The 16,306-nt window shown below is 38.2% G+C and overlaps 1 protein-coding gene across 8 annotated transcripts in view; it reads left to right on the forward strand.

The window, feature by feature from the left end:
• Positions 1–16,306, forward strand: part of KLF12 (Kruppel like factor 12) — a 262,604-nt gene that overhangs the window by 166,196 nt on the left and 80,102 nt on the right. For all 8 annotated transcript variants that reach the window (XM_042456792.1, XM_042456797.1, XM_042456796.1 and 5 more), the window contains one exon: positions 2,772–2,907. In XM_042456792.1, the coding sequence (XP_042312726.1) occupies positions 2,772–2,907 (136 nt within the window). The remainder of the gene's footprint in view (positions 1–2,771; positions 2,908–16,306) is intronic.

A 16,306-nucleotide genomic window follows, 5' to 3' on the forward strand; every position in this document is an offset into this window, starting at 1 on the left:
TCTCTGGTCATTATTTTAGGTTTTTTATGTTCAGCATCAGACCTACCTTTGCACTTTCATTTTTGATGCTCCTTATAAACTGTTCCAATTCCTTAATGTCCTCTGCTAATATTATGGTGTTGTTCACATATCTTAAATTGTTAATGTTTCTTCCTCTTATCTTCACTACTCCTTTTTCTGATTTTAATTCTGCTTTTCTTATGATGTTTTCACCATATAAGTTAAACAAGTAGGGTGATAGGATGCAGCCTTGCCTGATCCCTTAACCTATCAGGAATCACTCTGTTTCTCTTAATTTTGTTCTGATGGTAGCCTCTTGTCCTTGGTACAAATTCCTCATCAGGACTATCAGATGTAGTGGAACCCCCAAGTCTTTGAGTGTGTTCCATAGCTTTTCATGATCTATACAATCAAATGTTTTGCTGTAGTCTATGAAACACATGCTGATACTTTTTTGGAATTCTTTGGTGGGCTTCATTAGCCATCGTAAGTTTGCGATGTGGTCCCTAGTACCTCTTCCTTTTTGAATCTTGCTTGCCCCTCTGAAATTTCTCTCTCCATTTATGATTGGACTCTATGCTGCAGAATTTTGAGCATTATTTTGCTTGCATATGAGATTAGTGCTATTGTCCTATAGTTGCTGCAGTCTTTTGTATCTCCATTCTTGTGGATTGGTATATATATTGAGCGTATCTAGTCTGGTGGCAAGAAAATGGCACAGCAATAGGAGAGGAGGTTGGATACTATGAGGGATTGGGTGCTGTGGGTTTACTGTTTCTTTCTTTCTATGACACATACAGATGTGCACACACTATTTGGTAGGGAGCATGTCTGACTGGCAGAAAGGGAGTGGGTATTTACATTTGTATTTTGTGTTCTGTTAAACAGGTATTCCAGTGAAATAAAAGACTTCAAGTTCAAGGGAGTGGTTTTATGTTTTGTAGTTTATGTCTCATCCCTGCTTTGTTCATAGTTTGGGGGCTATTTTTTGTCCATTTTTATCTAGCTGGTTTACCCTCCACACCAGCCATTTTCTGAATGTACAGACTTAAATGGCAGATAGTTTATGATGGTGTCCAGGGTATTTTCCTAGGGTTCTGGGTGTCTACACAGGCTGACAGGGCCAGTCCTACCAGTGAGCAGATTGTGACAGTTTTCTCAGCAAGCTGCTGAGAGATAGAAGCAGTATGCTAAGAGAGGTAGCTCTATTGGTCTCTGTTCATCTTCTCTTTCGACATCTATGATACCATCCTTAGGAGAGGGAAAATGTTGCTTTTTCCATGTTCAGTAAACTCTTTTCTCTCCTCTCTTTACTTTTATATATACAGCTGTAAATACACACACACACACACACATATTTTGGGAGTCAGGAGCAGGGATATATACAGCTGTAAATACACACACACACACACACACACACACACACACACACACATATTTTGGGAGTCAGGAGCAGGGAAGGATTAGTTTTCTTCCAGTGGTTAAAACACCAGAAGTGAATGGTAAAGGTGCTTGGTTCTCATGACGGGAGTCCCACTGCAAAACTTTAAACTGTCAAGACTTTCTACTTTTGAGGGAACTATGCCCCTGACAAGCACTCTTGATGTTCAGGAGCATGTGCTTGTAATCTAGTGAATCAGCCTGATACTGCAGGTTGCAGAGATGTTCACACATCTTGCAATTACTGTTTTAGAAATTAAATATCTGTTTCTCAAAACTAATTTACCCAAGATTGAACACTACCAGGACACTTCTTCTCAGTCACATGAAGTTTCAGATGTCTATATTTCATCTTCCTGGGGTTATTGCAGAGAAAGACAAACACGTACACATGCTCTAAAGATTAATTCTCTGTGTATATGTGTATAAAACAAGCACAGAACTGGAAACAAGGCATGTTGCCTTTTAGATGGTCGGCTGAAACTCCCATCATTGCAATTCCCATCAAGCTAGTGTGTTTAGTTAGTGCAATGCCTCAATACACTAACTAAACTAACTAGGCTTGATGGGAGTTGCAGTCTAGCAACATCTGGAAAGTCATATGTCTCCTATTCCTGGCATATATAGTAACTAGAAATGCCAAATCATCTCCCTTGTTATTCTGATAATGAAACTGGAGTATGGTATCTGATTACTGAGATTCATTTAGATATTTATTTTGTTTAATTCTTTATTGTGTAAATATTTGTATATTTAGTGCACCTGTGCTGTACATAGGCATGCCATATGTGGTGACCAGCCTACACGGAAGCTGCACGGGAGAAACAATGGCACGCTGCAGGCTCACGCCCCATTATTTTCAATGGGGTGCAAGCATACACACTTTTTCCCTTATGCAGGGGGTGGGTGGGTCCCAGAACGGATCCCCTGTGTAAGGGAAGGGTCCACTGTACCAATATTTGTAAATACCCTTAGTAACCCTCTGAGACCAAAAGGTGGGCTAGATCAGTGAAATAAAAATAATAAAGATAATGATGGTACAGTGGGCCCTTGGTAATTGCATGGGCTTGGTTCCAGAATAAGAACACCAGAATCTGTGGATGCTCAAGTCCCATTATATACCGTGGTGTAGTAAAATGGTGTATATTATATAAATTGGCAAAATCTAGGTTTGACTTTTGTATTTTTCCCCCTGAAATATTTTGAAGCCACTTGTAGTTGAATCTGTGGATGTACGAGGGTCAACTGTACATAGCAGAATCATCTGGGAATGTCTGCCTTAACTTTGTTCTGGGACAAATTTTAATCCAATGTGTCTCCTTATTTCCCAGCACAAATGGACCCACGTGGCCTGTCTCCCAGACAAATTAAAAGTGACAGTGATGATGATGACCTGCCAAATGTGACCTTGGATAGTGTTAATGAAACTGGATCTACAGCCCTCTCTATAGCCAGAGCAGTTCAAGAGTAAGTATCGAGTTTTCAGGGTGATGCCAGGGCGGATGGTGCCTCATGGAAACACCTGGTCATATGACATTCTTTAGATATCCTGCATCTGAATCAGTAGAGATACCAGTCCTGGCTGTTAGTATTACCTGTAGCAGCAGACTGCACTCTATGCCTTCAATAGTAGGAGGACATGGGACCATGCTTGCAGATGTGCAGCAGTCTGCCTTTGGACATTGATTTCCCTCTCTGTTTTCCTAATTAATTGTGAAACAGGCATATTTTAATAAATTACCTATCATTTTAAAACTAATTTATTTAATCTCAGACTTGGGCTAATAAGAAGATAATATCTGATTTGCTTTCAGTGCAGAGATATTTTAAACTGATGTTCAAAAATACATGTTAAAGAAAGGTTATAAACTGTTTGAATTACTCCTTTTTAAAAACTCACTTTTTCATTTGTTTACAGAAGAAATAGATCTGTTTCTGTAGAATTTGTATTCAATATTGGGATAGAGAGAGAGAGAGAGAGAGAGAGAGAATAAGAAACGAATTCTCAATGTGTATATGTCTGTTTTGGAGGCATGCTATGTGAGTAAATGATAGGCACAACAAGGTAATGTCATCAACACATGGAGTGATGCCATATTTCCCATGTTGTAAGTGCTACAAAATAAGAGGCCTTGTTCAGCAATTTGCTTTATCTGGTCAAATTCTGCAATCTGGTTTATGTAGCAGAAAACATGTATAAAGACTACTTAGGAAGAAGAGTTCCAGTGTTTGAATGAGGCCACCTGAGAACTAGAGTCCTATTATGGATGCTGCTATGCTAGGGAAGTGAGATTGTCAGCTGCCAGAAACAGTGGCTTCTCAATGGTATTGACTTGGGGACTTCTCTTGAGATGAAATCCACTGCATCTGTATTCTTGTTTCTTTTAGAAGAGCAATTACAACTTTTTTTGGTCTCTAGCGATCCTTCCCCTGCCCCCATGGTTTAATATTGTCTTCTGCTCATATTTTGTATTATGCTGTTGATGGTGCTGCACGTTTGTATGATGCTTGTTTTATGCTTAATTTATTGTGTTCATTTTAATTTAATATGTAGCTGTTTTGGAGACCAGATGTTCAAAAATATCTGTGTGGCACTGAATGAAAACTGGGATTTTATGCATATGGGCCCTCTGTTATTGGTGGGATCTGCTGCCACATAAGAGGGATCACTGGCTTAATGAATATAAATAGCTCCATATGTCACAGGACCATGGAATGATAAAGCTGGAATAGTTTAAAAGGCTAATTGGGACCAACCTACCCACAGATCAGCTTCCTAATATGCTACCAAAAGGAAAGTAAAACATCCCTAATTGTTATATGAGAGGGGCAGTGATGCAGTGAGATAGTTAAACAAACCATAGACTTTCTTTTCATGGTTTGTTCAGTGCGATATCTGAACACTGACGAGCCAGAGAAATAACCCATGTTTTTTTTTTAATTTTATTTATTTATTTATTTATTTGTAGTTTGTTGAGAAAGATATAACCTAGAGTCCTGGTTCCTGCTGGTTTAGACTTTGTACTGAGCAAACCACAGACAGAATATCTGTTGTTCACTTAGTCACTCAGTACAAATAGAAGTGATCGGTGTGCTTTACAAGCCAGAACGTTGTTGTGTTCTGTCTTGCAGTAGCATCACTGGGGGGAAGCAGGGGTGCAGACCACGCTGGGTCACACCCAGAGGGGGTTGACACCTGGTCACACCCCCACCCTCTCTCCCTCCCTCCCTCCATTTATGGTCACTCCACACATGCACATCATGCGCTCTCGCTCTCTCCTCACACCTGCTTCTAATCGCTCAGCCGCCCCCTGGCTTTTCCCCTCAGCACCTCAGAATCCCTTCAGAAAATGAGGCTGGCGCCTGAGAAGGTTTTGAGGTGGTAAGAGGCGGGCAGGGAGAGAAGGTGCCCCCTTCTCTGTCTTGATGTGAGGAACGGGATGGGAGCACATCTGAGGAGGAAAGGATTCATCCACTGAGGGACCTTTGCGTGGGGAGATTTTGGGGCAAGAAAAAGCAGGCAGGCAAATGGCCAGGCAATCAGAAGCAGCTGTGAGGGGAAAGAGAAAAAGAGAGAGAGAGAGAGAGAGAGGTGTGTGGAGGGTCTTCAGGTTCAGCAATGGAGGAACCTTCCTGTGATAGGATTTTTGGGGTGCTGAGGTGGTGGCGGAAAAAGGCGGCGAAGGAGAGGAGGATGGCAAGGCGACTCTTTCTTTCTTTCTTTCTTTCTTTCTTTCTGAAGGAAAGGGGTGCATGTGTGCATTCAGCAAGGCTGAGCCTGCTTGCCTGCTTCTCTTTGCAGAAGCCCCATCTTTTCCACTTTGGAAGTCCTGGCCTCCACGCCGGGTGACGCCAGAGGCAGGAATGCCACTGCTGTCTTGTTCTGACTTCCAAATATGCCCTGTCTTTGATCTCCCCCTTCATTTATTGAATTCTATATCTCAAAGCATGTTGGGAGAAAAAGAGTCTCCCATTTTTGCTTCTATTGGCTATAAGTGACTGCTGCAGATTAAAATGACATTGGCTGTCCTTGCTCCACCAGAATAGCTTGCAGTGTTAGATCATATTGTGATATTGATATAATAACAGTTTGTTATAGCATTGTTTTGCAACCTAATAGTCAGTCATGTTCCTATCCAACATGTCCCTTTACTTATCAAAGCAGATCTCCAGACATTCATCCCACAGTGCTTTCAAACTGGTGTCGTCTGTCAATTTGGGGTAGGTTGGACCCAAAACAGTATTGCCTCTGTGTTGCAAATATGCATGGCTTGGGGAAAGTCCAGGTCAGCCACCCAAAAAGCAATGTACATGCACATACAAAATGGAAAAAAACTTAAGGGAAGAGTAGAACATTTGTGAAAGATAAAATAGAATTAATTTTTCCAAAAGTGTTCTTCAGACTTTTTAAGTTGAATCATTTTTAAAAGAATATGTCTAGTACCAAGTTTAGACATAACAATGCAATCATAATATATTTGTGTTTCTAAAGTGGTGATTTAATGTATTGGGAAGCAGTACTGCTGAACTATTTCTGACCTGCACTAACAGAGTGTTTGCTTTCTCCCCTTTTCTTTCTTAATTCAGTGCATTGATCGGAGGCATTAAAAATGCTGATGGTTTTTATATAGGCAAATAGTAGAAAGTTATAAAAAAGATGAGAAGACAGCTAAAATTGAGACAGAGGAAACTGAATTAGAAAAAATTATGTTTCAGGGAACGCAACAACGAATATCGAAATTATACAAAATGATTCAAGGCTATGAGACAGAGAAAGAACCAATTAAACAATATATGATCAGCTGGGCTCAGGATTTTGGAAAACCGGTTCTACTCGAAGAATGGGAGAAAAACTGGAGTAAACGAATAAAATATACCTTAAGTTACGATATTAAAGAGGCATATTATAAAATACAATATAGATGGTATCTCACCCCAGAAAAACTGGCTAAAATCTACAAAAAGACGAAAGGGATATGCTGGAATTGCCAAAAGGAACAAGGTACAATGATTCATATGTGGTGGGAGTGCCAGAAAGCTAAATCATTTTGGATAATGATACACAAAGAACTACAGAAAATTATTAGAGAAAATATTGCCTTTGAACCAACATTGTTTTTATTAGGCATGGTAAACCAAAAAATTGAAAATAAAGCGGGGAAAATTATATTCTATTTAACTACAGCAGCACGAATAATCTTTGCAAAAAAATGGAAAAATAAGGAGGAACCTACTAAAGAGGAATGGATCAAAAAAATCTATGAAATTATGGAAATGGATAAACTGACTATATTTTTGAGAGAGGGTAATACGGAAAAATTTAATAAGGATTGGTCACCAGTAATAAAATATCTAGGTAGAGAAAAGGGAGAAAAAAGTGTAATTGCTTTTAAGGACTAAGTAAGAGTGGTAAGGAAAATGATTCTATATAGGATTTGTGTTGTTCATCCTTTCGACTTATATATCCTTCTCTCTTTTCCTATCTTATTAAATCTAACATCCATTTTTTGGTATATATTATTATGAATAAAACAATAATAATAATAATAGTAAGAACAAACAAAATTAAAATGATGACCCCACATATATTGAGATAAGATTAGGAACATAGGGAAAAGTGAGTATAATGTAGAGATAATGATGCAAAAGAGGGAAAATGGAAAAGTCAAACAATTCTATTAAAATACAATATCCAAAGTAAAGGAAGGGAAGTTTTTTTTTTTTATTTTGATGTATTAGATGTAGATTTCTGTTTGTTGGTATATATGTATGTATGTTAATGTCAATATGGTCTATTGTCTTTGAATGTATTTTAACTAATAAAAAAAAAATAAAAAATAAAAATGCTGATGGTAGCAAATATTCATCAGGGAGCAAAAGAGGGAAAGCACGCTGCTGACAAGCAGTCATAATACTCCCAGGCTAGCTGAAAGCTTTTTCGTTGTGGTTGTTGTCACTGCAGTTGCCTTAGGTAAGGCTGTCCCCATAAGAACTGAGCATAAGCATTAGCGAACAAACCAGGACATGGATGTCATTGCAGCAGTGAGGGAAAGCTACAGGCAAACAAGTAGGGAACGGATAAACAGACTTGGCAGCACTCAGGGTCAAGACACAGGAAGACAAAAAGAAAAACAGGGTTCTACAACAAGGGGCTGTAAGCAGAAGATGCTAACAAGCATGCTGCCTCCCTCTAGCCTCACTGCTGGAAACCTGGAGGTCCTAAATACCCTAAAGGTACCAGTTCCCATCTCATCTTGGAGGATAAGTAGGGTCAGCCCTGGTTAGTACCTGGATGAGAGACTACCAACAAATGCCAGGTTCTGTTGGCTGTATTTCAGAGGAAGGACCTGGCAAAACTCTCAGGGTATTTCATGCCTAAGAAAATTCTATTAAAAATTCATCAACAGATAACTCGAAGGCACATGCACACACACAGAGAAGGCTGGCACTCCCCCCTCATCTCATCAAGTAGTACTCCAAGGTACTCCTTGGACTGTAGTACTGTTTATGGCATCTTAGTTTGCCTGTATGTCATGATTAGCCTATCTTAACATTATGAATGTGATTCACATAAGAAAGAAAAGGATTCTCATATTTTAGTGGCATAGAATTTCAAAAAAACATATTGCCATTCACATATACATTATTTGCAACAACAACAACAAAAATAACTAGTTGTAATGCTAACAGGGCTTCACTGAATATGTCCATTGGAGATTTCTCAGGTATTCTCAAGGCTGCTCCAGTCAGAAATACAGTAAATCATACTAAAGTGCCCTCTGAATTACTAGGACAAAAAAAAATAAAAATAAAAATCTGCATCTACTTTTTCTGTTTCAGATGAACTTAAACCTGATCATACTTTTTGGTGGGTTTTCAGGCTCTCTGGCCATGTTCTGGAAGAGTTTATTCCTGACATTTCGCCAGCATCTGTGGTCGGCATCTTCACAGAATGCTGGCATGGGAGTGAGTGGGGCATATATATACTGTGTGACTCTTGGTTGAGATGAAGTGATTTACATGTTAATCTGTGTGTTGGTCTGTAGTTCAGTGCTAAGGCTTCAGGGTGTCTCTTTAATTAGTGTTGCATTGTCTGCTGAGAAACCTTCCTGGCCCTGGGTGATTTTCATTTGTATGGGCTGGGACTTGATTTGGTTGTTTTTCATGTAACCAAACTTTGTTTACATTAAGGGTTTCTTCTTTCCTTTTGATGTTGTCTAGGTGTTTGTGGATTTCAGTGGCTTCTCTGTGCATTATGGCCTGATAGTTGTTGGCATGGTCCAGATGACTCATGGTCCAAATAGCTTCCTGTCAGCCAAGGGTCACACAGTGTATATACTCGACTCACCTCCATGCCATCATTCTCTGAAGATTCCAGCCACAGATGCTGACGAAACATTAGGAATAAGCTCTTCCAGAACACAACCACAAAGCCCCCAAAACACTCAAGAAACTATGGATGCTGGCCATGAAAGCCTTTGACTCCACATTAAACCTGATCAATTTTCTCATTTATAGGCCTTTGATTATGCTAATATACAACCCCCCTTTTTAAAATATATATATTTTTAAAAACCTCTTTTTGCACACTATTTCTTTTCCATACATGCCAGTTTTTCTCTTCAGGCACCAGATCCTGTATGATCTTGGAAATTAAGGAGAGTCAGATCTGGTTAGTGCTTGGATGGGAGACCTCCAACAAACACCAAGTCTTGTAGGCTGCATTTCAGAGTAGGAAATTGGCTGTATTTCAGAGGAATGAACTGAGTATTCCTTGCCTAACAAAACCTTATGAGAAATTCATGGGGTTGCCATAATTCAACAGGTGACCTGAAGTCTCTCTCTCTCTCTCTCTCTCTCACACACACACACACACACAGAGTGAACAGGGTAACATTTTGATATTATAACTGGTTCTTGAGTTAGATATCTCAGTATAATATCAGAACCAGTTAGATTTGTTATGTGATGGCATCACCAAAGACAAATGAAGACAAGTGAAGGCAAAATCTGACATCTCATAAAAAGTGTTGATAAATTGTCAAAAGGTAGCCATTTCCAACAGTCCTGAGAAATGGTGTGTACTGTCAACTCATTCCTTCTGTACTGTGAAATATTAAAAAGAAATAACTTATTATTTAAAAAGATGCATACAGGTTCAGCAGTGCTGACATACAAACGCAATCACAGAGTACTGTCTTGTCTTTGTACATTCTTTATAAATTAATATGAATGACTAGAGGCATATGCTATATGGCAAAAATGAAGTGCTCTTCTACCTACTTGTTATGGCTCACATACCCTCCCTTTATGTGACAAGTCTTTCTTCACTCATGCGGAGTCTGTTGAAGAAAGTGCTCCTCTGTGTTCAATACCCACATCAGTCAAGTTGAAGGGAGAGCATGGTTGAGAAAGTCAGGCATGGCTCTGTATGACAGCAGTTGTAATTGGTTGATTTTTTCCACAGTCTCATTTACTGAAGGTGATAGGGTGAAGGCCACTTGTGACACATAGTACTGGTTGTTTTTTCCTTGTGTGATTCTCCACCTGAAAATGATTAGATTGGGGTCTGTATCAGCCTTGCGCAGTCAATCCTTTTCAACACTAGTAGACTTGAAAGGCATTTAGTATTTGCATGTTAATTCAGGAGTGTGGATTATCTATTGCTGGAAGAAGATACAGAATAGTGTCAGATTTTGATTTTCGCTCAGCAAACATATCTATACCCAGTGCATAACTCAGGCCATGTCACTAAGTCTTTACACCAACACATATTTTCAGCCTGAAAAGACTCTGATGACACCCTGATTTTCCACTTCAGGTGAGTACCCAAAAAGTGAAGGCGGGGACTTAACTGATCAGGTGGATGCAGGATACAATCCCAGAATTCCTCAGCCAGTTTGGCTACTGGCCCCTAGCTTAGTGCAAATTGTGAGATCTAGTCAAACTTATTGAAAGTACTTTGCTCCTCTCATTTGTATTAGAGTGTAGAAAATATTCACTGATTTTCTTATCCTTGAAAGAAATGGAAATGGTTGAGACCCTCACTGAAAATCTCAACTGCTGCAAGATTTTTTCTTTATCAGCAAGAATAAAAATAGGAGTCAGTTGCTGTTGTTTTGTCAGCAGCAGCAATAGCAAGTAAAATCAAATAAAATATGCTCAAAATATAGTTTGAGCAAAATAAGCATATTTTCCACATAAACATTGTGAATCCCCCCCCAAAAAAATTGTTATTGTAAAAAACTAAACAAAAATGGACAAAGCTCTACAAAATGTGCAAAAATTTACACTGTGTGTGTGTGTGCGTGCTTGCGCTTATGTGTGTGTTCCTATTTATTCATTCATTCATTTGCTCAGATGTGAGAATGAAACAAGTAAAGGTTAACACCCCTGGTTTGCATACTGTGCCTACCATTTGCTGGAGCTCCTTATTTTAGACATTTGCTCAAGTGGATTAGAATTCATTTGTTCTAGAGAACATGCAACATGAGGCTGTTTTATGTGAAATTAGATTGTTATTACATCTAGGAAATGGATAAGATGATAATGTTACAAAATGAGAACCCCAAAAAAGGATGGGACAAAGACTGGGAGTTACTACCAAACCATTGTGAAACAAAATGGTCTACCGCATATACTCGACTACAAGTTGAGAAATTTATGCCCAAAAATTGACCCTAAAATCTGGGGTCGATTTATATATGGCTCAACACCGTCACCATGAGTTGAGATCGAGTGGAGGACAGTTAACAACTACAACTACAAACAGTAATATGGCTCATAAAACTCTTTTAAAAAGCAGCACTGATGCCCCACTCTCCGTGCCTTGGCAGTAATTGCTGAAAGAGCTGTAGACACCAGTATGAGTTTGCGTGTAGTGATTCCTTTCTGAATCCTATCTCTTAACCTTTCCTCCTCCTCTTTGCATTTCCTCATTTCCCCCCACTTTCAAGCCAATCTCCAAGCCTTTACTCTTCTTTGCATTTCCGCATTTCCCCTCCACTTTCAAGCCAATCTCTAAACCTTTCCTCTTTACATTTCCGCATTTCCCCTCCATTTTCAAGCCAATCTCCAAACCTTTCCTTCTCTTTGCATTTCCCCATTTCCTTCCACTTTCAAACCAATCTCTAAACCTTTCCTTCTCATCCTCCTCCTCTTTGCATTTCCTCTGAAAACCAAGCTTCTCATTTTTCCATTTCCACTTTGAAGCTGATCTTAAAACCTATCAATCTATTCATGGGCCATATCAAAATCCATGATTTTGGCCCTAAAAGCTTCCCTCAACTTATACATGAGGTTGACTTGTACACGAGTATATACGGTACTTATCATATTTAAATCTTACTTGGCTACTGAATGGGAGATTGACTATATAAAATATACATATGAAACTAAATATTGTGTATAACAAATAAGATAGAGATAATAGGGCTAAAACAGCTTGTAAAAATGAGAAAGGTAGAGATGTTTTATTATACTAGGAAAAGTTATAAATTGAATTAAGATTATTTCAGTGATACACAGACATATAAATGCTAAAAATAACAAAAGGGGAAAGTGAATTGAACTTGGAAATACGTTGATTTGATGAAGAATAATATTTTATAAGTTATGCTGTAGTAGATACCAAATCAGTTATATAATTTATAAATGGGGGAGGGGGGATATTAAGAAAAGTAAAGTAAAATGAAAACAATGTTAAATATATCATTAGAGAGACATGATCAGTGTACAGAACTGAATGTAAACTTTCCATGCTTTCTTTTTAAATAAAAAGATAGTAAAAAATTAGATTGTTGCTCCACGTACTATGTATTCAACTGGCAGGAGGCAGTTGGTGGAATGTGGATCTTCATTATCTCCTTAAGGCAACAGAGTACTATCCAGCATACATAGCTTTTAGATTGTTTCTGGATCTTTTGCTACGCATAGAATTCCATTGTAATGGCTGGGCAGGATGGCATCATTCAGAACTAAGCTAGGAGATAGTGCTAGTAAGCTAGGTTTCACGCTTTTGAAACCTAGGTGCTTGACAGATATAAGGGCCTGTTACAGACTGCCAAAATAAAGCTGCTTCGGGTCTCTTTGGAGGTGTGCTATTTAAATGATGCATGCATCCTAAGTATCCGGAAGCTGCACCAAAGCTGCACTCCAGTGCTTAGGAATGGAGTGTGGCTTTGGCACAACCTCCGGACTCTTAGGACCTATGTATCATTTAAATAGCATACCTCCAAAGAGACCCGAAGCAGCTTTATTTTGGCAGTCTGTAACAGGCCAATGTATGCTTTGAGCACAGTGGCAGCTACTAGCTCTGGTGTGACTGGGGGAGTGAATCAATTCTGGGTTTCAACCTGAATTTAAAGGAACTATCCGGAGTGCTGAACTCTATCCCTAAAATAAATTTAAAACCTTGGGCTTCAGAGTTTGGACGAAATCCTAGAGCAGGTCCACTGATATCAGAGCCCCGTCCTGAGGGGTAACTTCCAGCTGTGATTGAATTTATGACTTTCAGTAGCTGTCCTCTATGTTACCTATGTCACAGATGGCCAGTACAAAGATAAATATATTCTTAGTTAGCACTGGATATAACATATCAATCTTTAAGTCTAATATTGGGTTTATTAATAATTTTGCCTTTGTACATTGGGTGCTGTAATCCAATATGTCCTTAACTGGGAATAAATAAATAGAGTAGCTGTTATCTCTGTGTGAACATGAAAAGATTATTTTATATGAGCTTTCAGAAGAGAGTTTTTTCTAAAGTTCTACCCTACCAGGTAGCAAAAGGGCCTTAAATTAGTAAATAAAATTATTCTGAAAGCGTGTGATATTTTTAAAAGCTATTTTATATATTCTGTTGTGTTTTAAAGGCTAAAATTTGGAACAACTAGATTTAATGCTAGAATAATGCAGGAAAATCAGTTTAGGTTTGATAAGTAAATATTGTATATCTATTATTATTATTATTATTATTATTATTATTATTATATACTTTCAGGTTGACTTTGATGTATGGTGACACTATCCTAGGGTTTTCTTGGTAAAATTTACTCCAAAGAGGTTAGCCACTACCTTTCTCTGAGAAAATGTGACTTACCCAAGGTTGCCCAGTGGGTTTCTGTGGTTGAGTGAGGATTTGAACCTTGGTCTCCAAGAGTCCTAGTGCAACACTCAAACCGCAACATCATGCTGACTCTCTATATATTTCTGTTTCCCTCAAAGTTTTCTTTTTCCACTGGAAAGATGCACTTTTCCATTAAGATTGTGCCTTGGAGCTACCACACCCCAATAGGTTTTACAAAACTGAAAGTGTAAGTCTTTACACTGGGATTCTTTGGAGTTTTCTGGGGTGTGTGGGGCGCATGGGGGCTGCAACTGATCCTAAACTCTAGAGTTTACCCATCCTTCTTTTAAGTGTACCTCTAACTTGTAAATAGAATTATACTTGTCTGGGAAACAAGATTGGCAATAATGAAATAGCTTTGAGGCATTAACACACTGCAGTCTTGCACGCATTTTATTTTTTATTCTTTTTATTTTACAAATATCCAATGCAATCAAAATACAACAATAAATCCATCCATTAAGATTTTGTATCAGTTAGTAACTTGACTATACAGTGTGCCTGCTCTATCTGCGGGTTTGCCATTCACGGACTCAAGGTCACACGGATTGCAAGCCCCGGGCATTAAAATACTGTGCATGCAGGAGAGCATGACCATAGCAAACAATGGGACTTGAGGTCCTGCATTTTTCCCCTATGCAGGGAGGGGTCCAAAACCCCTGCGTATACAAATGGTGTATTAAAATGTTTAACCAGAGTCCTGGGTGAGATGTTGAAAATTTTGATAATATTATGGCATATTGTTGATGTAACCAATAAAGGGAATCCATTTATCTTCAAAAGAGTCATGTGTGATGTATCCTTTTATTGTCTTTTCGCTGTAGTAAGCTTCTCCATTAACCATGTATAGGATCCTTTTCTACCATCTTTGGATAGATAAATTAGCCGTTTACCAGTTAGAAGTCATTTCTAGTTCTGCATTTACACATATAAATGCAGTGTATTTATATATTCTATATAAATACACTATTCACATTTTAGTATTGGATCAGTAACAAAGTATTATAATGGAACATGTTTTAATCTCAAAATCACTATGCAATATCCATTTTATATAAAAAAAATCAAGGTAATCATGGTTCTGTGTTTTGCTTTATTACAAATATATGGAGATACTGCATATATTTGCTGGGAAGGGAACTTAGAATTTACAACATTCTGGATCTCATATTTGCCTAGTGATATTTTCAAGATAGCCCCAGGTAGGTAAAATTGTCCTTATCTGAAAGCAGGTATTTGTCTGATACCTGTGCCGAATTGTATAGTTGACAGAATGATTGAATGATTTGTTTGATGATGAGTGAAACATATAACTGCTTCAATGTATTTTTCAAGATGTTAGTATTTTTATTTATTAATTTATTTAGGTATTTATATCCCGCCCTTCAGCCCTAATGGCTCTCAGGGTGGCTTACAATTAATATTTTTAATCAGACAGTTCCCTGCCCTCAGGCTTACAAAAGACACGAAACAAAAGGAGAAGGGAATGGTGAAGGGAAAGGGGATGAGGTCCAGTGGTTCTTCTCTCCCTTGTTTGTGTACACTGAACCATCAAAAAGGAAAAGTGTTACTATGCATCCACCCATGTGGACAATTTTGGAGTATTTCAGATTTCAAATTTCCAGATAAGGGAGACTCAACCTGTATCTGATATCAGTGAAGCCTGGCTTATTTCTCTGAACATCTGAGTTGAGACATTACAGTATACTATTATGTATAGTATAATACATAATAGACTTTTGCAGACTGTTATGCAGACTGTTATGCAGACTTTCAACTTTTCAGCATTCTTTTTCTTCTCTAGCCAACCACAAGAGAAGATCGGAAGCTCTGACTTACTTTTTTATTAGCTGTTAATAATAAGGGCTGTTAGTGGTTTATAAACATGCCAACTTCATATCTTCATTTAGAAAGTTGATTTATTACAACAAACAGTAGTCAAAATTGTCCATGCTTATGGTCAGTTCAAAATGGAAGCAATAGCCTCCAGTTTTACATTTACACCAGAAGAGGACTGTAGAGAAGGGAGCAAATGAGCCCTAATTTAGCACGACATCTGGACAAGTTCTAGTGAATTTACTATTATTACTTAGACCCTTCAGATCATAAGATACACATAGATCAGTTACTCAAACAGAATACTTTTTTTCATATTCTAAAATTAAACTTTCAGGGTTCTAAAGTTCTGTCTCCAATTTCAAAACAGAAATATGTGTCTCTAAATTTTCAGAAGTTTGAAAAGCACAAACGTAAAGTGGGTTCCCCATAGTTTAATGGAACTTGTTTAAATGTTGCAAACGTTAATCCACAGAACCTCTCCAGGTGTTCTTTTTTCAGTGCATTTTTAAAATTTAACAGCATGGTGCTAAACTATCACCTGTTGAAACCAGCACATCCTCATGTTGTTTGCATTCATCATCAAAACACAGTTCTGCATTAAAATATTTTCTCCCAATATTTTCATTAATGTGCTGAAGCAGCAAATGAAGTTGTTATTATTATTATTGAGAAAGCATTTATCATTGTTTGTAATCATTTATTTCTTTCCATCTGAGCTGCTGAAAATCTGTGTTTTGTGAATTTCAGTATGAACACATTCATCCCTAGAAATAGTTTTCAAAAAAGAAAACAAGTCACATTTCCTTCCCAGAGTACATGCCCCCAGCACACATGCTCAACAAACAGCATGGTGTCCACAAATCAAAATGTTATTTCCTGTCCAGCTTTCCTGCTCTCCAG

The sequence above is a fragment of the Sceloporus undulatus genome, chromosome 3 (genome assembly GCF_019175285.1).
Source record: "Sceloporus undulatus isolate JIND9_A2432 ecotype Alabama chromosome 3, SceUnd_v1.1, whole genome shotgun sequence".
NCBI lineage: Eukaryota > Metazoa > Chordata > Lepidosauria > Squamata > Phrynosomatidae > Sceloporus > Sceloporus undulatus.